The sequence below is a fragment of the Hemibagrus wyckioides genome, linkage group LG17 (assembly GCF_019097595.1).
Source record: "Hemibagrus wyckioides isolate EC202008001 linkage group LG17, SWU_Hwy_1.0, whole genome shotgun sequence".
Taxonomy (NCBI): Eukaryota; Metazoa; Chordata; class Actinopteri; order Siluriformes; family Bagridae; genus Hemibagrus; species Hemibagrus wyckioides.
The window spans coordinates 17,589,936-17,604,811 of record NC_080726.1 but is presented as its reverse complement, the minus strand read 5'-3'; the positions used below and the strand labels follow the sequence as shown (position 1 = coordinate 17,604,811).

At 37.7% G+C, this 14,876-nt stretch overlaps 1 protein-coding gene across 1 annotated transcript in view; it reads right to left on the bottom strand.

Annotated features, from left to right (window-relative positions):
- The window catches only part of col4a3 (collagen, type IV, alpha 3), a 41,720-nt gene that overhangs the window by 22,504 nt on the left and 4,340 nt on the right, over positions 1-14,876 (bottom strand). Inside the window, exons 2-18 of the mRNA XM_058413209.1 lie at positions 10,863-10,919; positions 8,315-8,404; positions 8,160-8,204; positions 8,001-8,045; positions 7,559-7,621; positions 7,417-7,470; positions 7,243-7,269; positions 6,487-6,561; positions 5,855-5,917; positions 5,703-5,738; positions 5,216-5,260; positions 4,577-4,651; positions 4,422-4,466; positions 1,571-1,633; positions 1,018-1,062; positions 549-602; positions 291-332 (exon numbers count right to left, since the gene is read on the bottom strand). Coding sequence (XP_058269192.1) covers positions 291-332; positions 549-602; positions 1,018-1,062; positions 1,571-1,633; positions 4,422-4,466; positions 4,577-4,651; positions 5,216-5,260; positions 5,703-5,738; positions 5,855-5,917; positions 6,487-6,561; positions 7,243-7,269; positions 7,417-7,470; positions 7,559-7,621; positions 8,001-8,045; positions 8,160-8,204; positions 8,315-8,404; positions 10,863-10,919 — 924 coding nt within the window. The remainder of the gene's footprint in view (positions 1-290; positions 333-548; positions 603-1,017; positions 1,063-1,570; positions 1,634-4,421; positions 4,467-4,576; positions 4,652-5,215; positions 5,261-5,702; positions 5,739-5,854; positions 5,918-6,486; positions 6,562-7,242; positions 7,270-7,416; positions 7,471-7,558; positions 7,622-8,000; positions 8,046-8,159; positions 8,205-8,314; positions 8,405-10,862; positions 10,920-14,876) is intronic.

The following is a 14,876-nucleotide window of genomic DNA, read 5'->3' as shown; positions in this document are numbered from 1 at the left end:
CAATCTGAAACATCTTATAAACACTAGTCTACTGTTAAAACGCTGATCACTTTTCCGCCAGCCGTAGTGATTATTAATTATTACTGATATTAATTATTAACCCAGTGGAAGACAGGTAATGTAATGTAATGTCTGAAAAATAATGTAAAAAATATTTACGTTAAAAAATAATGACAGAATAAAAGCCTAAAATTGTGAGTGCTTTAAAAGACATTAATCAAGACGGAAATCCATGTAGCTTTTAAGCTTTTTGTAAGTCTTCAGCTGGTGGTGTTTGGAAACTGACTCACTTCTCCTGAAGGACCAGTGCAACCACGGTCACCTTTTTCGCCCTGTACAAACACACACACACACACACACAAAGTTTTAATTGTATAATGTAATAAGGCACTGTATTAAAACTGCATTTGAATGCAGTACAGTAATATTGCAGTATTGGACAGTAACATGAAGTACAGTGAAAGTTCAGCGCAGTATAGGGCAGTACATTACAGTGTAACTGGACAGTAGTGCAGAATCACGTCTTCTATTAAAAATAATTTGCTTACCTTTAAACCAAAGGGACCAGGAGGCCCGGGATCTCCTTTGAACCCAGGTATACCCTGGGAACAACCAATGAATGAATGAATCAATCAACCAATCAATCATTCAATCAATAAAGGCAATACACATTACGGGTATATTTCTATTTTTGTTTTTTAGATTTGTTATTTCCAATTTAATTTTGTTACCTTTTTTTTAAAAAAAAAAAATTAGTTTAGGAAATCTGAAAATCTGAAATCTTTCACTGCCTGTCATTTGAAATGAAGGAAACTGTCTTTTGAAAGAAAGAAATGAAGATTGACAATTACAAATAGTACATTAAAAATAACACTGAAATAAAAAGAAATAAAAAAAAAAGAAAAGAGAAAAGAGATTCTAGTTGGTATGTACAGATCCTGGTTTGGGGGTAATTGCAATATTTAAAGGTGTGAAGCAGACATGGCATTTCCTCCTGTAAAATAGTTTAGTACTTACATTAGGACCGCACTCTCCCTGAAGACCAGTCAGCCCAGACTCCCCCTAAAAACCAACATTAACTTATCATTAAAGCTATTAAATACGCACATATCCGTCCATAACAGACCCGGATATATATTCTCAATAGTAATGAGCGCATCAGATGACATTCACTATGCAGACTAATGAATTGAAGATGAAGAATAAGGGAGAAGAAGAAGAAGAAGCTAAGAAGAAGCAAAAACAACAAGCAAGAAGAAGAAGAAGTAGAAACAATAAAAAAAACAACACAACACAAGAAAAAACAATAAAAAGATCTGCACACGAAAGAAGAAAGAAGAGGCATGTACCAGCCAGTAAGAAACAGTAAATTCACTGTGGAAGTGATGAGATAACTAAACTACACAAACCTGTGTAACATGATTGACATTAACATCAAGATGAATTTTTACGAGAAAACAGTCACCTCTAACTGGAAATGAATCAAACTGATGAACTGATTCACACAGAAGATTAAAAGATCTGAGAAACTCTATGAATAATACTAATAACTGCAGAATAATAACTTTACCAGAGGTCCTGGATCTCCTCTGCAGCCTTTCTGTCCTTTAGGGCCACACGGCCCTGGCAGACCCTTCAGCCGGTGAAGAAGTGACATGTTACACAGTGTTTCATGAAACAGTATCATTTCATATTTAAAATTTAATCATCATCATGATTTCATCATGACCTCAGGTTGATGAAGCACGCTGCTCCAGATTCATGACATTAAACGAATAAAGCAGAAGGACTTTTACTGTACGGCATTAACGCAGTATAGACTCATGACCTGTAAAAGGCGGGTCACAAGCTAAATGCAAGAAAAAATAAATGTTATAGACATTTATTATGTTTGGGTATTATCTGGTTTAAAATTTTCTTCACATTCTTCACATAATCCAGTCGATACTTTTTAAATATGTATTTCTGAAACAGTTTTAAGAATATTTCAGCCATAATGATGCCAAAGAATGATGTGTTAATGTCTTAAATAAAACAAACACACTGAAAAAAAAAATTATAAAATGAGAACATAAAACATCTAAACATCTAAAATAAAAAGTTGGAATTTAAAAAAAACATTTAAAAAATTAATCTGTTTTGAAAGACTTGGGAAATATTTAGAAGTTAATATAATATTTTATAAGTTAATAAAAGTTTATGCCCTGAAATTATATTATATCTTTCTCTAAAGGTGCTTTGTGACTGTTAAAAGTGCTACACACGCAATGACACAACTAAAACATGACAATATTATCATAATTTTTGTATAATAAAGAGTTGTTTGTTTATTGAATTATTTCACAATATATTGACTCATTTACAGATTTACTGTTGCATTTTTTTGGTTTATTATTTATGTAACTGACTTATTTATTTGTTTGTTTGTTTTTATTTATTTATTAACACTGAAATCAGTTGATACTTCAATCTTGAGGAAATAATCAGTGATTCATTCTGTGGCAAATTTTTTATATTAAAGTCTTTTATTAGATCATGGAAACATTTTGTCATCTTTACATTGTGCATAAGCAGCTCTTCTTTGTTTTGATGCTGATGTGATGGCAGACATTTTAACAGTCGTTATCAGATTAAATGGAAGTGATTTGTGTAGGATGGTGTCTGTGTTACTGGATTTAGACCATCATTGCAGACTGACTGGTTTTTCTGCTGTGTTTATTAAAGAGTCTCCTTGCATAAAGTGATCTCTGATGGAAATGTTAGAGAAAAGAATGTTAAATTATTAAATTAAGTTAAAAAATTCATTGTTTTGGTGACAATGTATTTATGTTTTCTGAAATCAGAGCTGTCAAAGGTTGTTTATACACTGAGCAAAATTATAAACGCAACACTTTTGTTTTTGTCCCCATTTTTCATTAGCTGAACTCAAAGATCTAAGACTTTTTCTATGTACACAAAAGGCCTATTTCTCTCATATATTGTTCACAAATCTGTCTAAATCTGTGTTAGTGAGCACTTCTCCTTTGCCGAGATAATTCATCCACCTCACAGGTGTGGTATATCAAGATACTGATTAGACAGCATGATTATTGCACCACCATTTGCCTCACGCAGTGCAACACATCTCCTTCGCATAGAGTTGATCAGGTTGTTGATTGAGGTCTGTGGAATGTTGGTCCAGTCCTCTTCAATGGCTGTGTGAAGTTGCTGGATATTGGCAGGAACTGGAACACGCTGTCGTATACGCCGATCCAGAGCATTCCAAACATCCTCAATGGGTGACATGTCCGGTGAGTATGCTGGCCATGCAATAACTGGGATGTTTTCAGCTTCCAGGAATTGTGTACAGATCCTTGCAACATGGGGCCGTGCATGGGGCCATGCTGCAACATGAGGTGATGGTCGTGGATGAATGGCACATCAGTGGGCCTCAGGATCTCATCACGGTATCTCTGTGCATTCAAAATGCCATCAATAAAATGCACCTGTGTTCGTTGCCCATAACATACGCCTGCCCATACCATAACCCCACCGCCACCATGGGCCACTCAATCCACAACGTTGACATCAGCAAACAGCTCACCCACACGACGCCATACACGCTGTCTGCCATCTGCCCAGTACAGTGAAAACCGGGATTCATCCATGAAGAGAACACCTCTCTAAAGTGCCAGACGCCATCATATGTGAGCATTTGCCCACTCAAGTCGGTTATGAGGACAAACTGCAGTCAGGTCGAGACCCCGATGAGGACGACGAGCATGCAGATGAACTTCCCTGAGACGGTTTCTGACAGTTTGTTCAGAAATTCTTTGGTTATGCAAACCGATTGTTGCAGCAGCTGTCCGGGTGGCTGGTCTCAGACGATCTTGGAGGTGAAGATGCTGGATGTGGAGGTCCTGGGCTGGTGTGGTTACACGTGGTCTGCGGTTGTGAGGCCAGTTGGATGTACTGCCAAATTCTCTGAAACGCCTTTGGAGATGGCTTATGGTAGAGAAATGAACATTCAATTCACGGGCAACAGCTCTGGTGGACATTCCTGCAGTCATCATGCCAATTGCACGCTCCCTCAAAACTTGCGACATCTGTGGCATTGTGCTGTGTGATAAAACTGCACATTTTAGAGTGGCCTTTTATTGCGGCCAGCCTAAAGTACACCAGTGCAGTAATCATGCTGTCTAATCAGTATCTTGATATACCACACCTGTGAGGTGGATGAATTATCTCGGCAAAGGAGAAGTGCTCACTAACACAGATTTAGACAGATTTGTGAACAATATTTGAGAGAAATAGGCCTTTTGTGTACATAGAAAAAGTCTTAGATCTTTGAGTTCAGCTCATGAAAAATGGGGGCAAAAACAAAAGTGTTGCGTTTATAATTTTTTTCAGTGTAGATGGAAAAACACAGTATATAAACTCACAGGAGCTCCAGGGCTGCCGCAGTCTCCCTGATCTCCAGGTTCTCCCTGTAGTCATAAAGAGAGTATTTATGAACACAACTGAGTTACAGAATAAATCTTTCCTACTGACTGGATCTGATGGTACAGATCGAGGTGCATTTCTTCTGATCGCTTACTTTTTGCTCTATGTGTGCTGTAATAAACTGAATGTTACCCCTCGGCCCTGTAACTCCTGGAATACCTCTCAGCCCCTGCAAAATAAACATGATTCCATGTGTTAAACTGTATAATAACTCAGTTACATCTATGATATAATGTTTGGAAAATCCACGATTTCCTTGGCTCTACTTTGTCTCGGCAATCAAGTATGTTTTCTATCCACTTCTTAATAGGCTAAACGTAAGGTTTTCAAACATGATGATTTAGTAGCAATTTCAACCTGAACATGGAGAAAATAACAACAACATTCTTATTAATCTAACAAGATTGAAGAAGAACCCTTGGATCTCCTCCATGCAGAACATTTCAAACTCATTCTCATATAATGCAATTCAATTCAGAACAGAGGCTTTCAATTAGCTTCAAATCTAAGATTAATCTGTAAAATTTATCCTCAAAACTTCCTAGTTGGAAAATTTGGCTAAAATAATCCTTGTACTTTTTCATGGAATTCATGGCATCTTTAAAAGAAGCCCAGGACCCTTAGATAAATATATAAATACCTGGGTTAGTGTGGACTGGACCTTTTACCTCTGATGTTCTCCAGAGAAAGCGTCGCTGCTAGAAAAAAAAAAAATGTCAAGGGGTGCACTTACTTTTAGACCCTGAGGGGCAGGTATTGATGATCTTCCTTCTTGACCCTAAATATCAGAACATAATAGTCATTAATAATTTACACACACCAACAGAGCTGCATGATATTTGATATGATAATAAGATTTATGTTTCTTAGCCAATTTAGGACAAAAATATTTGAGTGCACTTTACATTATTAGTTTTTATCATTGCATGTTACATAATAAGCATAAGCATAAATTAATAAAATGCACAAATATTTAACATAAAGTGCATCAGTGAGAAATCCTTTATTTACTAAATATGAAGTTCAACACATATAATATACTTAGCATGTAGTCTATATAAACATGTTAAGATAACATTAACGTATTAACCTAATCTACCTTAGCTAATTTCATCATTTTTCTGCAGACAATTTGTTAAAGATTTATCTATTCAGTCATAGATAAAAAGAAAACATGATTATTGTGCTGGAAATATAACAAAGGTTCTGTTACTACTAACCTTTTCTCCTGGGTGGCCAGGAAATCCTCGTGTTCCCTGTGGACATTGGGTATTATTAAAAGTGCCAAGTCATCCAACAAAAAAATCAGATTTTCTCTCTCTCTCTGTCGCTCTCTGGTACAAAATATATAGAAATAAATCAGGTTTCTTACACTAGGTCCCACACATCCCATTGGTCCACGTGGTCCATAGTCACCTGGAGGTCCAGGTTTACCCTGTAACACAAACATCCCACAAAAGCTCAATAGCTTGTTATGTCAGCAAAACACATGCCCTGAAGACCTTCCTCTGGTAGACAATGGAGACTCCACAAACATTTTCTAGAACAACAGCACTGGCATAAAAAAAAGAATCAGCACCTTCAAACCAATCAGAATCAATAATTCAACAGCATTGTTGTACAAAATTATACAATCGTTTCTGTAGCACAAATGAAATATTAACATTAACATTAAACTCACATTTTGTATATTTATTTCATTCTAGATTGTGTACATACTTCACATCTGTATATATGTTTGGACAGCCACTTTCACTTTTTACATTCTAAATTGCACTACTTCTCATGCAAGCCACTTTATACAGTATTTATTTAACTTATTCTAGCTTTCTTCTAAAATTGTGTACATTTGTACAGACATTTCATACCTGTTTATATGTTTGCACCTGACACCAAGACAAATTCCTAGTACTGTAAAGTGCTCTTTGCTGACCCTTTGCTGTACCTGGCCAGAAAACTTTTTCTGAGTCTGATTCTGAAATATACTACACATGGAACTCTTACCTTCACCCCATCTCTACCTGGTGGACCTTTTCTCCCCTTCAAATCTTTAGGAAAAGGGAAGTAGCACGTGTCCCCCTGAAAGAGTCAAATAAACATTTTGGTATGTGCAGGAACATAGACCAAAAAATCTTTCAATATACAGCATGGTGTGTAAGTATAAACATTTAATTTGCACCCAGAATGCTATTTTACTAAACAGTGTTAGCAAATTAGTACAACTGAGGGGCACATATAAAATTTGTGGATGTCCAGGAGTTATATAATCATCTATTTTTTGTATCTCACTGAGCCTCCTCAGGGGGAGGCTGCAGTCCTCGGGGCACAAGGCAGGGGACACTGGACATGGTGCGAGTCCATCACACAGCACAGTCACACTCACATTCACACACTAGACATGCCAGTCAACCTACAGCACATGTATTTGGACTGAGAACCTGGAGGAAACCCTAAAGCACAGGGGCATCATGCAAATTACACACACACACACACAGGGTGGAGACACAACCCTGGAGGTGTGAGGCAACGCTGCCCAACACTAAGCCAATGTGTCCAGTGAGTTTCTGAAAATGATCGTTATGACTCTGGTATATTTTCATATCAGATATCCATCACATATCAACGCATGAACAGCAAGCATTAGAATTTTATACATCATTGTCAAATTTCTTACTCTCTTACTATAATGAATAACCATTTATTATTTACCTAAGAAATATTAATAATAAATTATTGTAAAATACTAAGCAAAATGCATACCCTAGGGCCAGCGGGACCTTCTTCACCCTGGAAGAAAATTCAGAAATCATTATCAAATCTCTCCTCTTGTTAAATCATACATTTTTTCCTAATCATTTTTACTGATTTTACCAGTCAAAGAGAAACTCAAGCTTGCAATCAATAAACTTTTTCAGAAAACTGTAGACTCCGTACCTGTAAGCCGACAAGTCCGCAATTTCCTGGAGTTCCAGGGTAACCACGGTCACCCTTGTTAAAGCACACAAAGTATTTTTTCCTTATTACAATACACAATGCCTGAAATGAATTACTGTTATATTATTACTGCATTTGTTACCTTTGTGCCATTGCATCCTGGGCTACCAGGTTCTCCCCGAGGCCCTTCGTCTCCTGGGTGTCCCTGAAAACATAAGATACAGAAACACTTCAGTACAGAACCCTCAGATGTTCACGGCTCTGTGCAGGACACACAATTTCATCTACTTTGGCTTTGTGCATTGTCACGCTGGAACAGTGTTTAGACCTCTTAGTTCCAGTGGAACAAGGGAAATTGTAAAGCTACAGCATACAGAGACACTTTCTATAAAACTGTGTGCCTCTGCCATTGTGGTAACAGACTGAGGAAAAACCACTTATGGGTATGATGGATGGGGTGCACAAACATATGTAGTCATGTAGTGTATTTTTCTAGTTAGACTTACGATATCCATTATGCCACATATAACACACCACATTGAAATGTCTAAATAATTCTGTCTTGGCCAAACTGCAGAACTTACATGTGCTCCTGAAAAACCACGGGGTCCTTGCTTTCCAGGGAGTCCCTAATAAAGAGATTCAAGAGAGTATTAATCAGTGCAAAACACAAACCAACACTCCCATTTTACATACCACATACAAACACAAAACACACACACACACACACATGGGGGAAATACCTGTGAGCCTTTAGGTCCGGGTAAACCTGGTAGTCCTGTTTCACCCTGGTGCATAAAACACATGAAATTTGGCATAAATTAGAAAGTAGCTCTGATAAATAGTTTTCAGTTTTAATTCAATGTTAAATTTGAATTTAAAGCTTTGTGTAACAGACCATAGGGCCCATGGGTCCAGGTTGGCCTTCATCTCCTGGATCTCCATCTTCCCCTGTTGATCCAATCTGACCTGGAAAACCTTGCTCGCCCTGAGACATAATGCAGAAATACTGAAAAATGTATAAATGCTCTTGACCATTGTCTCACTCAGTCATTCACTTTCAGTAACTGCTTCAAAACAAAACCCCTGTCTCTTGACTTAAGGAATTCTACTGCACTGCCCATCTCTGGTGGCCCCTGTATATTGTTTAATAGATAGTGTTGGATATAAATCTTCACAACCCCATCCTTTGGAGTTATGAAAACCTGGACAACCTTGTCTGTGAATGTACACACACACACACACACACACACACAAAAAAAACAGTCACTCAAGACACAAAGGTCTACAGTATATTTTCAATAAGTACTGCTTTCATATGGCAATTTTCCCTGGAGTTTTAATACCGATTCAGGGAACCCTGGTGAATGTGGGGTTCATCTCTATGGGTGGAGAGACTCATCTGGATAATGCATGCAACAAAGCCAGGAGGAACTAACACATTTTGGGACTAACTGTAAAGGCTAGAGATGAAACAAAACTGCACCCACACTTTCTGGATAAGATTGGACAACCCTGTCGTAGTTTGGGATTATGGCTGGAGGTATAGGTAACCTGCCCTCCTATCCAGGTAACCTGCCCTCTCTGTCCTCCTGCCCTCTTGTCCAGGTAACCGGCCCTCCTATACAGATAACCTGTCCTCCCTGTCCCCCTGTTCAGGTAACCTGCCCTCCTTTGCAGGTAGCCTGTCCTTCCTGTCATCCTGAATAAATAACCTGCTTATTGCAATCATACACTCTTCTGTGACTATGATCTAGGCTTGTAAGCAAAAACCCATGCAGAAGGTGTGCAGGTGATTTTTCACACACCATGGCATTTAGGAGTAGTGAAATGGAGCATGAATTTGATCATTTATCTCATAATTCCATCTTATTAGAGAAAAGTTTGGCGCATAACATCTAAATGTCTATAATATCTAAAAAGTTTTCAGAGCAGACTTTTGGATGATTTTAGAGAATACTAGTGTGTCACTACACGTTTGTGGGTTAAAGGGTTCATATTTCAATGGAATTTGTGTGCGTTCCTTTTGCCATCAACAAGCTCACACGGGAAAATATCCTTTGTTTGTTTTGAACGGTCTTTGAATGATTTGCTGGCATGTGAACCACATGTGCTACTGACAAATAACCCGAGCCACAGACTTACAAGCACACATGACCACATACAGAGTTACAGGTGTGTGACTGTATTATCAGATGTAATTGTTGTAATTCAGTCAATCAGATAGCTTTGGGTAGCTGGGTGGCCTAAAAAATCAACCCAGGGAATATAGAAGATGGCAGAAGGCCACCCACACAGCCCAGTGAGCTCAAAGTGTCATCTTATGGCTATGTGCTCCAGGGGTGCAGGCTAGATGTGGATGGTGCTGTTTGATTAATGCAGAACTCAGGATGTCTTTCACTCTAATATATGTGTAGCACTCTGAGATCCACCCTGGATTGTGGGTGCTGTTGGACTAAGATTTTTTCTATCTACTACCCATGATATTCCAGATAGTATTAATCCAAAGGCATGTTGGATCATGAATGTGATTCATTTATTCATTCATCTTCAGGAACTGATTTATCCTTCTTATTGTGATGAATATCCCAGAATCCTTGGAGGCAGGAATACACACTGACTGGGACACGAGTTAGTCACAGGGTAGTTTTAGCATGTTATCCAGACATGTTATCCAGACAGACACTAGAGGGCAACACTTGCATGGAGTTCACTGAAGGGCAGATGAGAAAAACACTCACATACAGCGAGAATCATGGGGGCACTTTGAGCAGGTATTTGGGCCTGTTTCTCATAATACCATATTTTATTCTTTTAATCTGGTAAAATGTCATATTCTTAACAAGAATTAATCATTCAAATAAACTCTCAGTCTTATACAAGATCATGTTTGTCTCCCAATGTTTGTTTCTTCAAATGCAAACTGGATATTCTTGTAATTGTCTTGGATTTTTGTCAGAGAATTAAGGAGAGGGATAAATAAATAAATAAATAAATAAGCTGGAATAAAATGCTGAATAACAATCAAGTAATCAATTAAGCCATATTGTTCATTTAATTTACATTCATGAAGCAACACACATTACTAGCAAAACACTGGGTTTCTGTTAGATGGTTATTTCACTTCTCGTCATTTTCTCTTTCATACTATAGGTTTTACTTGTATTACATTTAACAACAGAGATTTAAAAAAAACCAATACAGTCTGCTTCTTCAGTCTGTGTTTTCTATCCCTAAATATTTTAAGTTTAATGTCAAGAAATAAATAAAATAATTTATTATTATTATTATTATTATTATAATTATTATTATTATTAATAATAATAATAATAATAATAATAATAATAATAATAATAATAATAATAATAATAATAATAATAATAATAATAATAATCAGATGCATGGTCATGGTATTTTCAGAATCAAAAGTGTGATATGATGCATACCTTTTCGCCTTTGACTCCACTGCAGGTGCATCTGGGATTCTCATTAGGTACACTATTCTAAGGAAATAAAAAATAAGAAAAAAATGATTTCTCCAAGAAAATTACAAATCAAAGAAAGTAGATCAGCTTTCAGAAAGATGCCACAAAAAAAATCTTTTGGGTTCTTCATTGAAAAGCATGCACACACACACACACACACCCACACACACAGACACACAGACACACACACAGACACAGACACACACAGACACACACACGCATACACATATTTCCTCATTTGAGATGAACAAAAGAGATAAAGAGAGATAAAGATCACAGTTCAATTTGTTCTGACGAGTTCATTTCAAAGGTCAGTCTGAGCACTAGTACACTGTGTCTAAAGAGCACTGAGCTGATTGGGGAAGCTCCCGGATGTACGTTATCTCTCTCAGCTTCTCTAACCAGTCACGACAAAGCCAAGCCATGCTTGCGATAGAAATTATGTTTCACCACACAGTGAAACAGAAGATGTCTGTCTGCCATAATGTTTGCATTTTTTGTGTGTTTCTCTGATCTTGATATGTATATTTGCTGATTCTTTGTTCCAGTCAGTTGTTTGGGTTTCCTAAAGCATGCAACATGTGTATGTGAAGATTTTGAAGATGTGGAAGACACCCCTACTCACAAAAGGATATTCCTTCTGCTTCATTTTAATATAACCGGCTGTTTTTGCTAGATTTTTTTCTGTTTTTTTAGATGTTTTTTCCTGCGAATTTACCATGACATGGCATAATGAATGCATATTAGAATATTGCACATTTTTTCGAGACGATATCTCTGGTTATATAGATATCTGTGATATCTCTGGCACATTTAACAACAATCATTTGGAATTTCCATATCTCAGAAATCACATTAGTCAGAATCACATTATTGTCAACCTCAAGCTAAAAGGTGAAAATCATGGACACCCCCCACATCTGGTCTTCAGTTTGATACACTCTAGCTGGCTAACACTATGATGAACATAACAACAAGCTCAGAGACACAGAATAAGGATCTACATGTATATGGTTTATTACAGCAAAAGACAGAATCCAGAAAAAGGACTGGAAAACAGGCTGAGGTCCCAAAGGCACTAAACAAAGGCAAAACAGGTCAAAAAAACACAATTTGACAAACAAACTACATCACAATATGGCGTCCTTTTTATAGTGGTTCAAGAGGAAGTAGTGAGTGCAGCTGAGGAAGTGTGTTAAAAGTCAGGGGAAAAGCCCTCTGGTGGTCTGGAGGAACTGGAGTCCAATCTAGATGATCCAAAGACTGGACAACTACCCCCTAGATTACTGTATAGTCAGTGCAATATCTTCAACAAGCTAACCTACCTGTGCACTAACTGCTCTAGTGTATAAAGAATAACATTAAAAGGTACATAAATACTTCTTTTTAATGCTGATGTTGTGGGCAGCCGTGTTGATTTAAGTTTCTGGGCTTAGGAGACCTTTCTGACTCTCTGTGTAAGAATTTGATTTCTCCAGCTTATCCTATTTGGAGTTCTGAGTTTTAGGCATTAATCAAATTTTTGGTAGTAAAGTACCAATTAAAGTAACTTAATTTTATCTTGAATCAGATCACTCTAAACAACTTTGTAAACTTTGCTAAAATTTGTAAGTAATGCTAGCACCATTACAAACATCAAGGTTCTTAACAAGGTCGTTAGCAAGAAACTTTTTTGGTACATTTAATTTATTGATGTTCCTGTGCCTCTGTGAGTGCGAGTATATGCTTGTCTGTGCATCTTTACTGATATGTAGTCACCTGGATCTGCCCACAACAGCTGACTGCTGTGATAAAGAGATAGACAGACTGATAGAGAGAAACAGACAGAGAGAGAAAGACAGACACAGAGAGAGAGAGAGAGAGAGAGAGAGATCCAGGAATACTGTCCAAAAAACCCTTAACATTTCATTTATTAATCCTTACAGGATAGCATGTGATTCCACATTAGTGCTGCCATTTATGCGAAAGGAATGAAAGCGATGAGGCGGAAGAGTAGAGAAGGAAGGGGTGGAGCAACCTCAGCATCATTGCATCACAGGTGTGTCTTTAAGAAGCTTTTTAGGCAAAATTCTTCAGAATGTTCAGGTGATTCTCTGAATTCAATGCACCAGCTAATAAAATATTGCTTTACACAAGATGTTTTCACTGGACCTTCATGCCAGGAAAGTAAATAATGATCTCCTGGGATTTTCACACACAGCCTGAGAGTTTACCCAGAATGGTAATGATGAGATGTGAGAGGAGATCATGAACATCCAGACTGTCTCCAACTGACAGGGACTCGGTTCCTAATTCTAATTCCACCATCTATCAGGGTAAGAGGTAGACTCTTCTCTGTTCTGGCACCAAGGTGGTGGAATGAACTTGCCCTAGATGTCCGAACAGCTGAGTCACTGGCTGTCTTCAAACGACGGATGAAGACCTACCTGTTCCCGAAACACATAAACTAGTGCTTATTTTCCCTGTTTGTTTTAAGTATTTTAAATGATGATGGTATCCTAAGTCTGTGAGCTATTAAACCAGTGTTAATGAATTCATTAATAGAGACTTTAAAGCACTTTTGTATATCACTCTAGATAAGGCTGGCTGCCAAATGCTAGAAATGTGAATGTAATAAACAGTCTCTGCATCTGAGGTGAGCAGAAAAGCATCTCATGATGCACAACACACCAAACCCTGAGGTGGATGTGCTACAACAGCAGAAGAACTAACACTTAGCCCAAGTCAGCCTAAGAACAGGAAAGTCATTTGAATAGGATCTCAGTCCCAGAGTGCACTAAACAGTCGCAATCAGATGCCAAGTCAGCCAATAATGGAACAGTACTCCTCAGATTCGTATCAATATATACATAAATATCACTGCTGGTGATTATTTACTCTGGTAACCAGCGGCAGCATGAAAAATAAATAAACAAACACTAGATGGTGTAATAACGCTCACAGTGAAAAGGCCCTTAAGCATTATGATGTCACTCAATGCCTTTCAACACTAAAGCACGCTTTCACCTCAGAGTACAGCACATGTCCACGAGATCTGATGCACTACCAGCTGATGTGATGAAAGTTTGTGTTAAACAGTGAAATCCGCTGAGACAAAACTGCGGCTGATACACAACCAGAAGAAAACCATTTAACAGGTGACAAGGTGCAACACACATACACACACAAACACACACACTGAGCACAGTATTTCATGCCAATCACAAAAAAGTTTGAAGAAAATTGAAGAAAAAGATTTTTTCCCCCCAAAATGCACTGAAAGTATGCATGTCAATTCAGGTCTGGTCATGTTTGGAGAGATAAAAACACACACACACACATTGCATTCCTAAAACTCAAGCATGCTCCAGCATTACACATATTCATAATATACAGGTACTTAGTAGAACAACACACACACACACACACACACACATACTTTTCCTTATATGTCTAACTCACATCAAAAGAGTTTTTAGCACTCAGTCTCTTCCAGTGGATCAGTTTCGTGTAAATCAACATTTTAATCCATGTATCTACATGTGACTCATATCCCTTATTTATCCTGCTGTGTTTTTAAGCCCTTTAATTCCCAACAAGTTATTTTTCGAGTCTCTCTAACAGATTCTGATGGACAGTTTAAAATCCTCCTTAAATAACATGAGGCATCAGCTTCACCTTTGTGTTTTTGTGTTATTGTGGCTGTGTGGTATGTTCGAGGTCATTGTCTTGGTAAAATGTTCTCCATATTCAGTTCCCAGATTCTATCCCGGTGCATCGCTCCATTCTGTTGTAATTCCTCAGTATATCACGATGCTCCCATCACCATGCTTCACCATAACACTCTCTCCACACTTTCTCCAAACATGACAAACTAAATGATTTGTATTTTATTCCAAACTGGTTCTGATTTCTATACACTGCTTGTTGTTCTTGTTAACTGTTGTTCACGCTGCTTTTCAATTCATCATGCAACTGTTTTTGACTCAAGCTTCT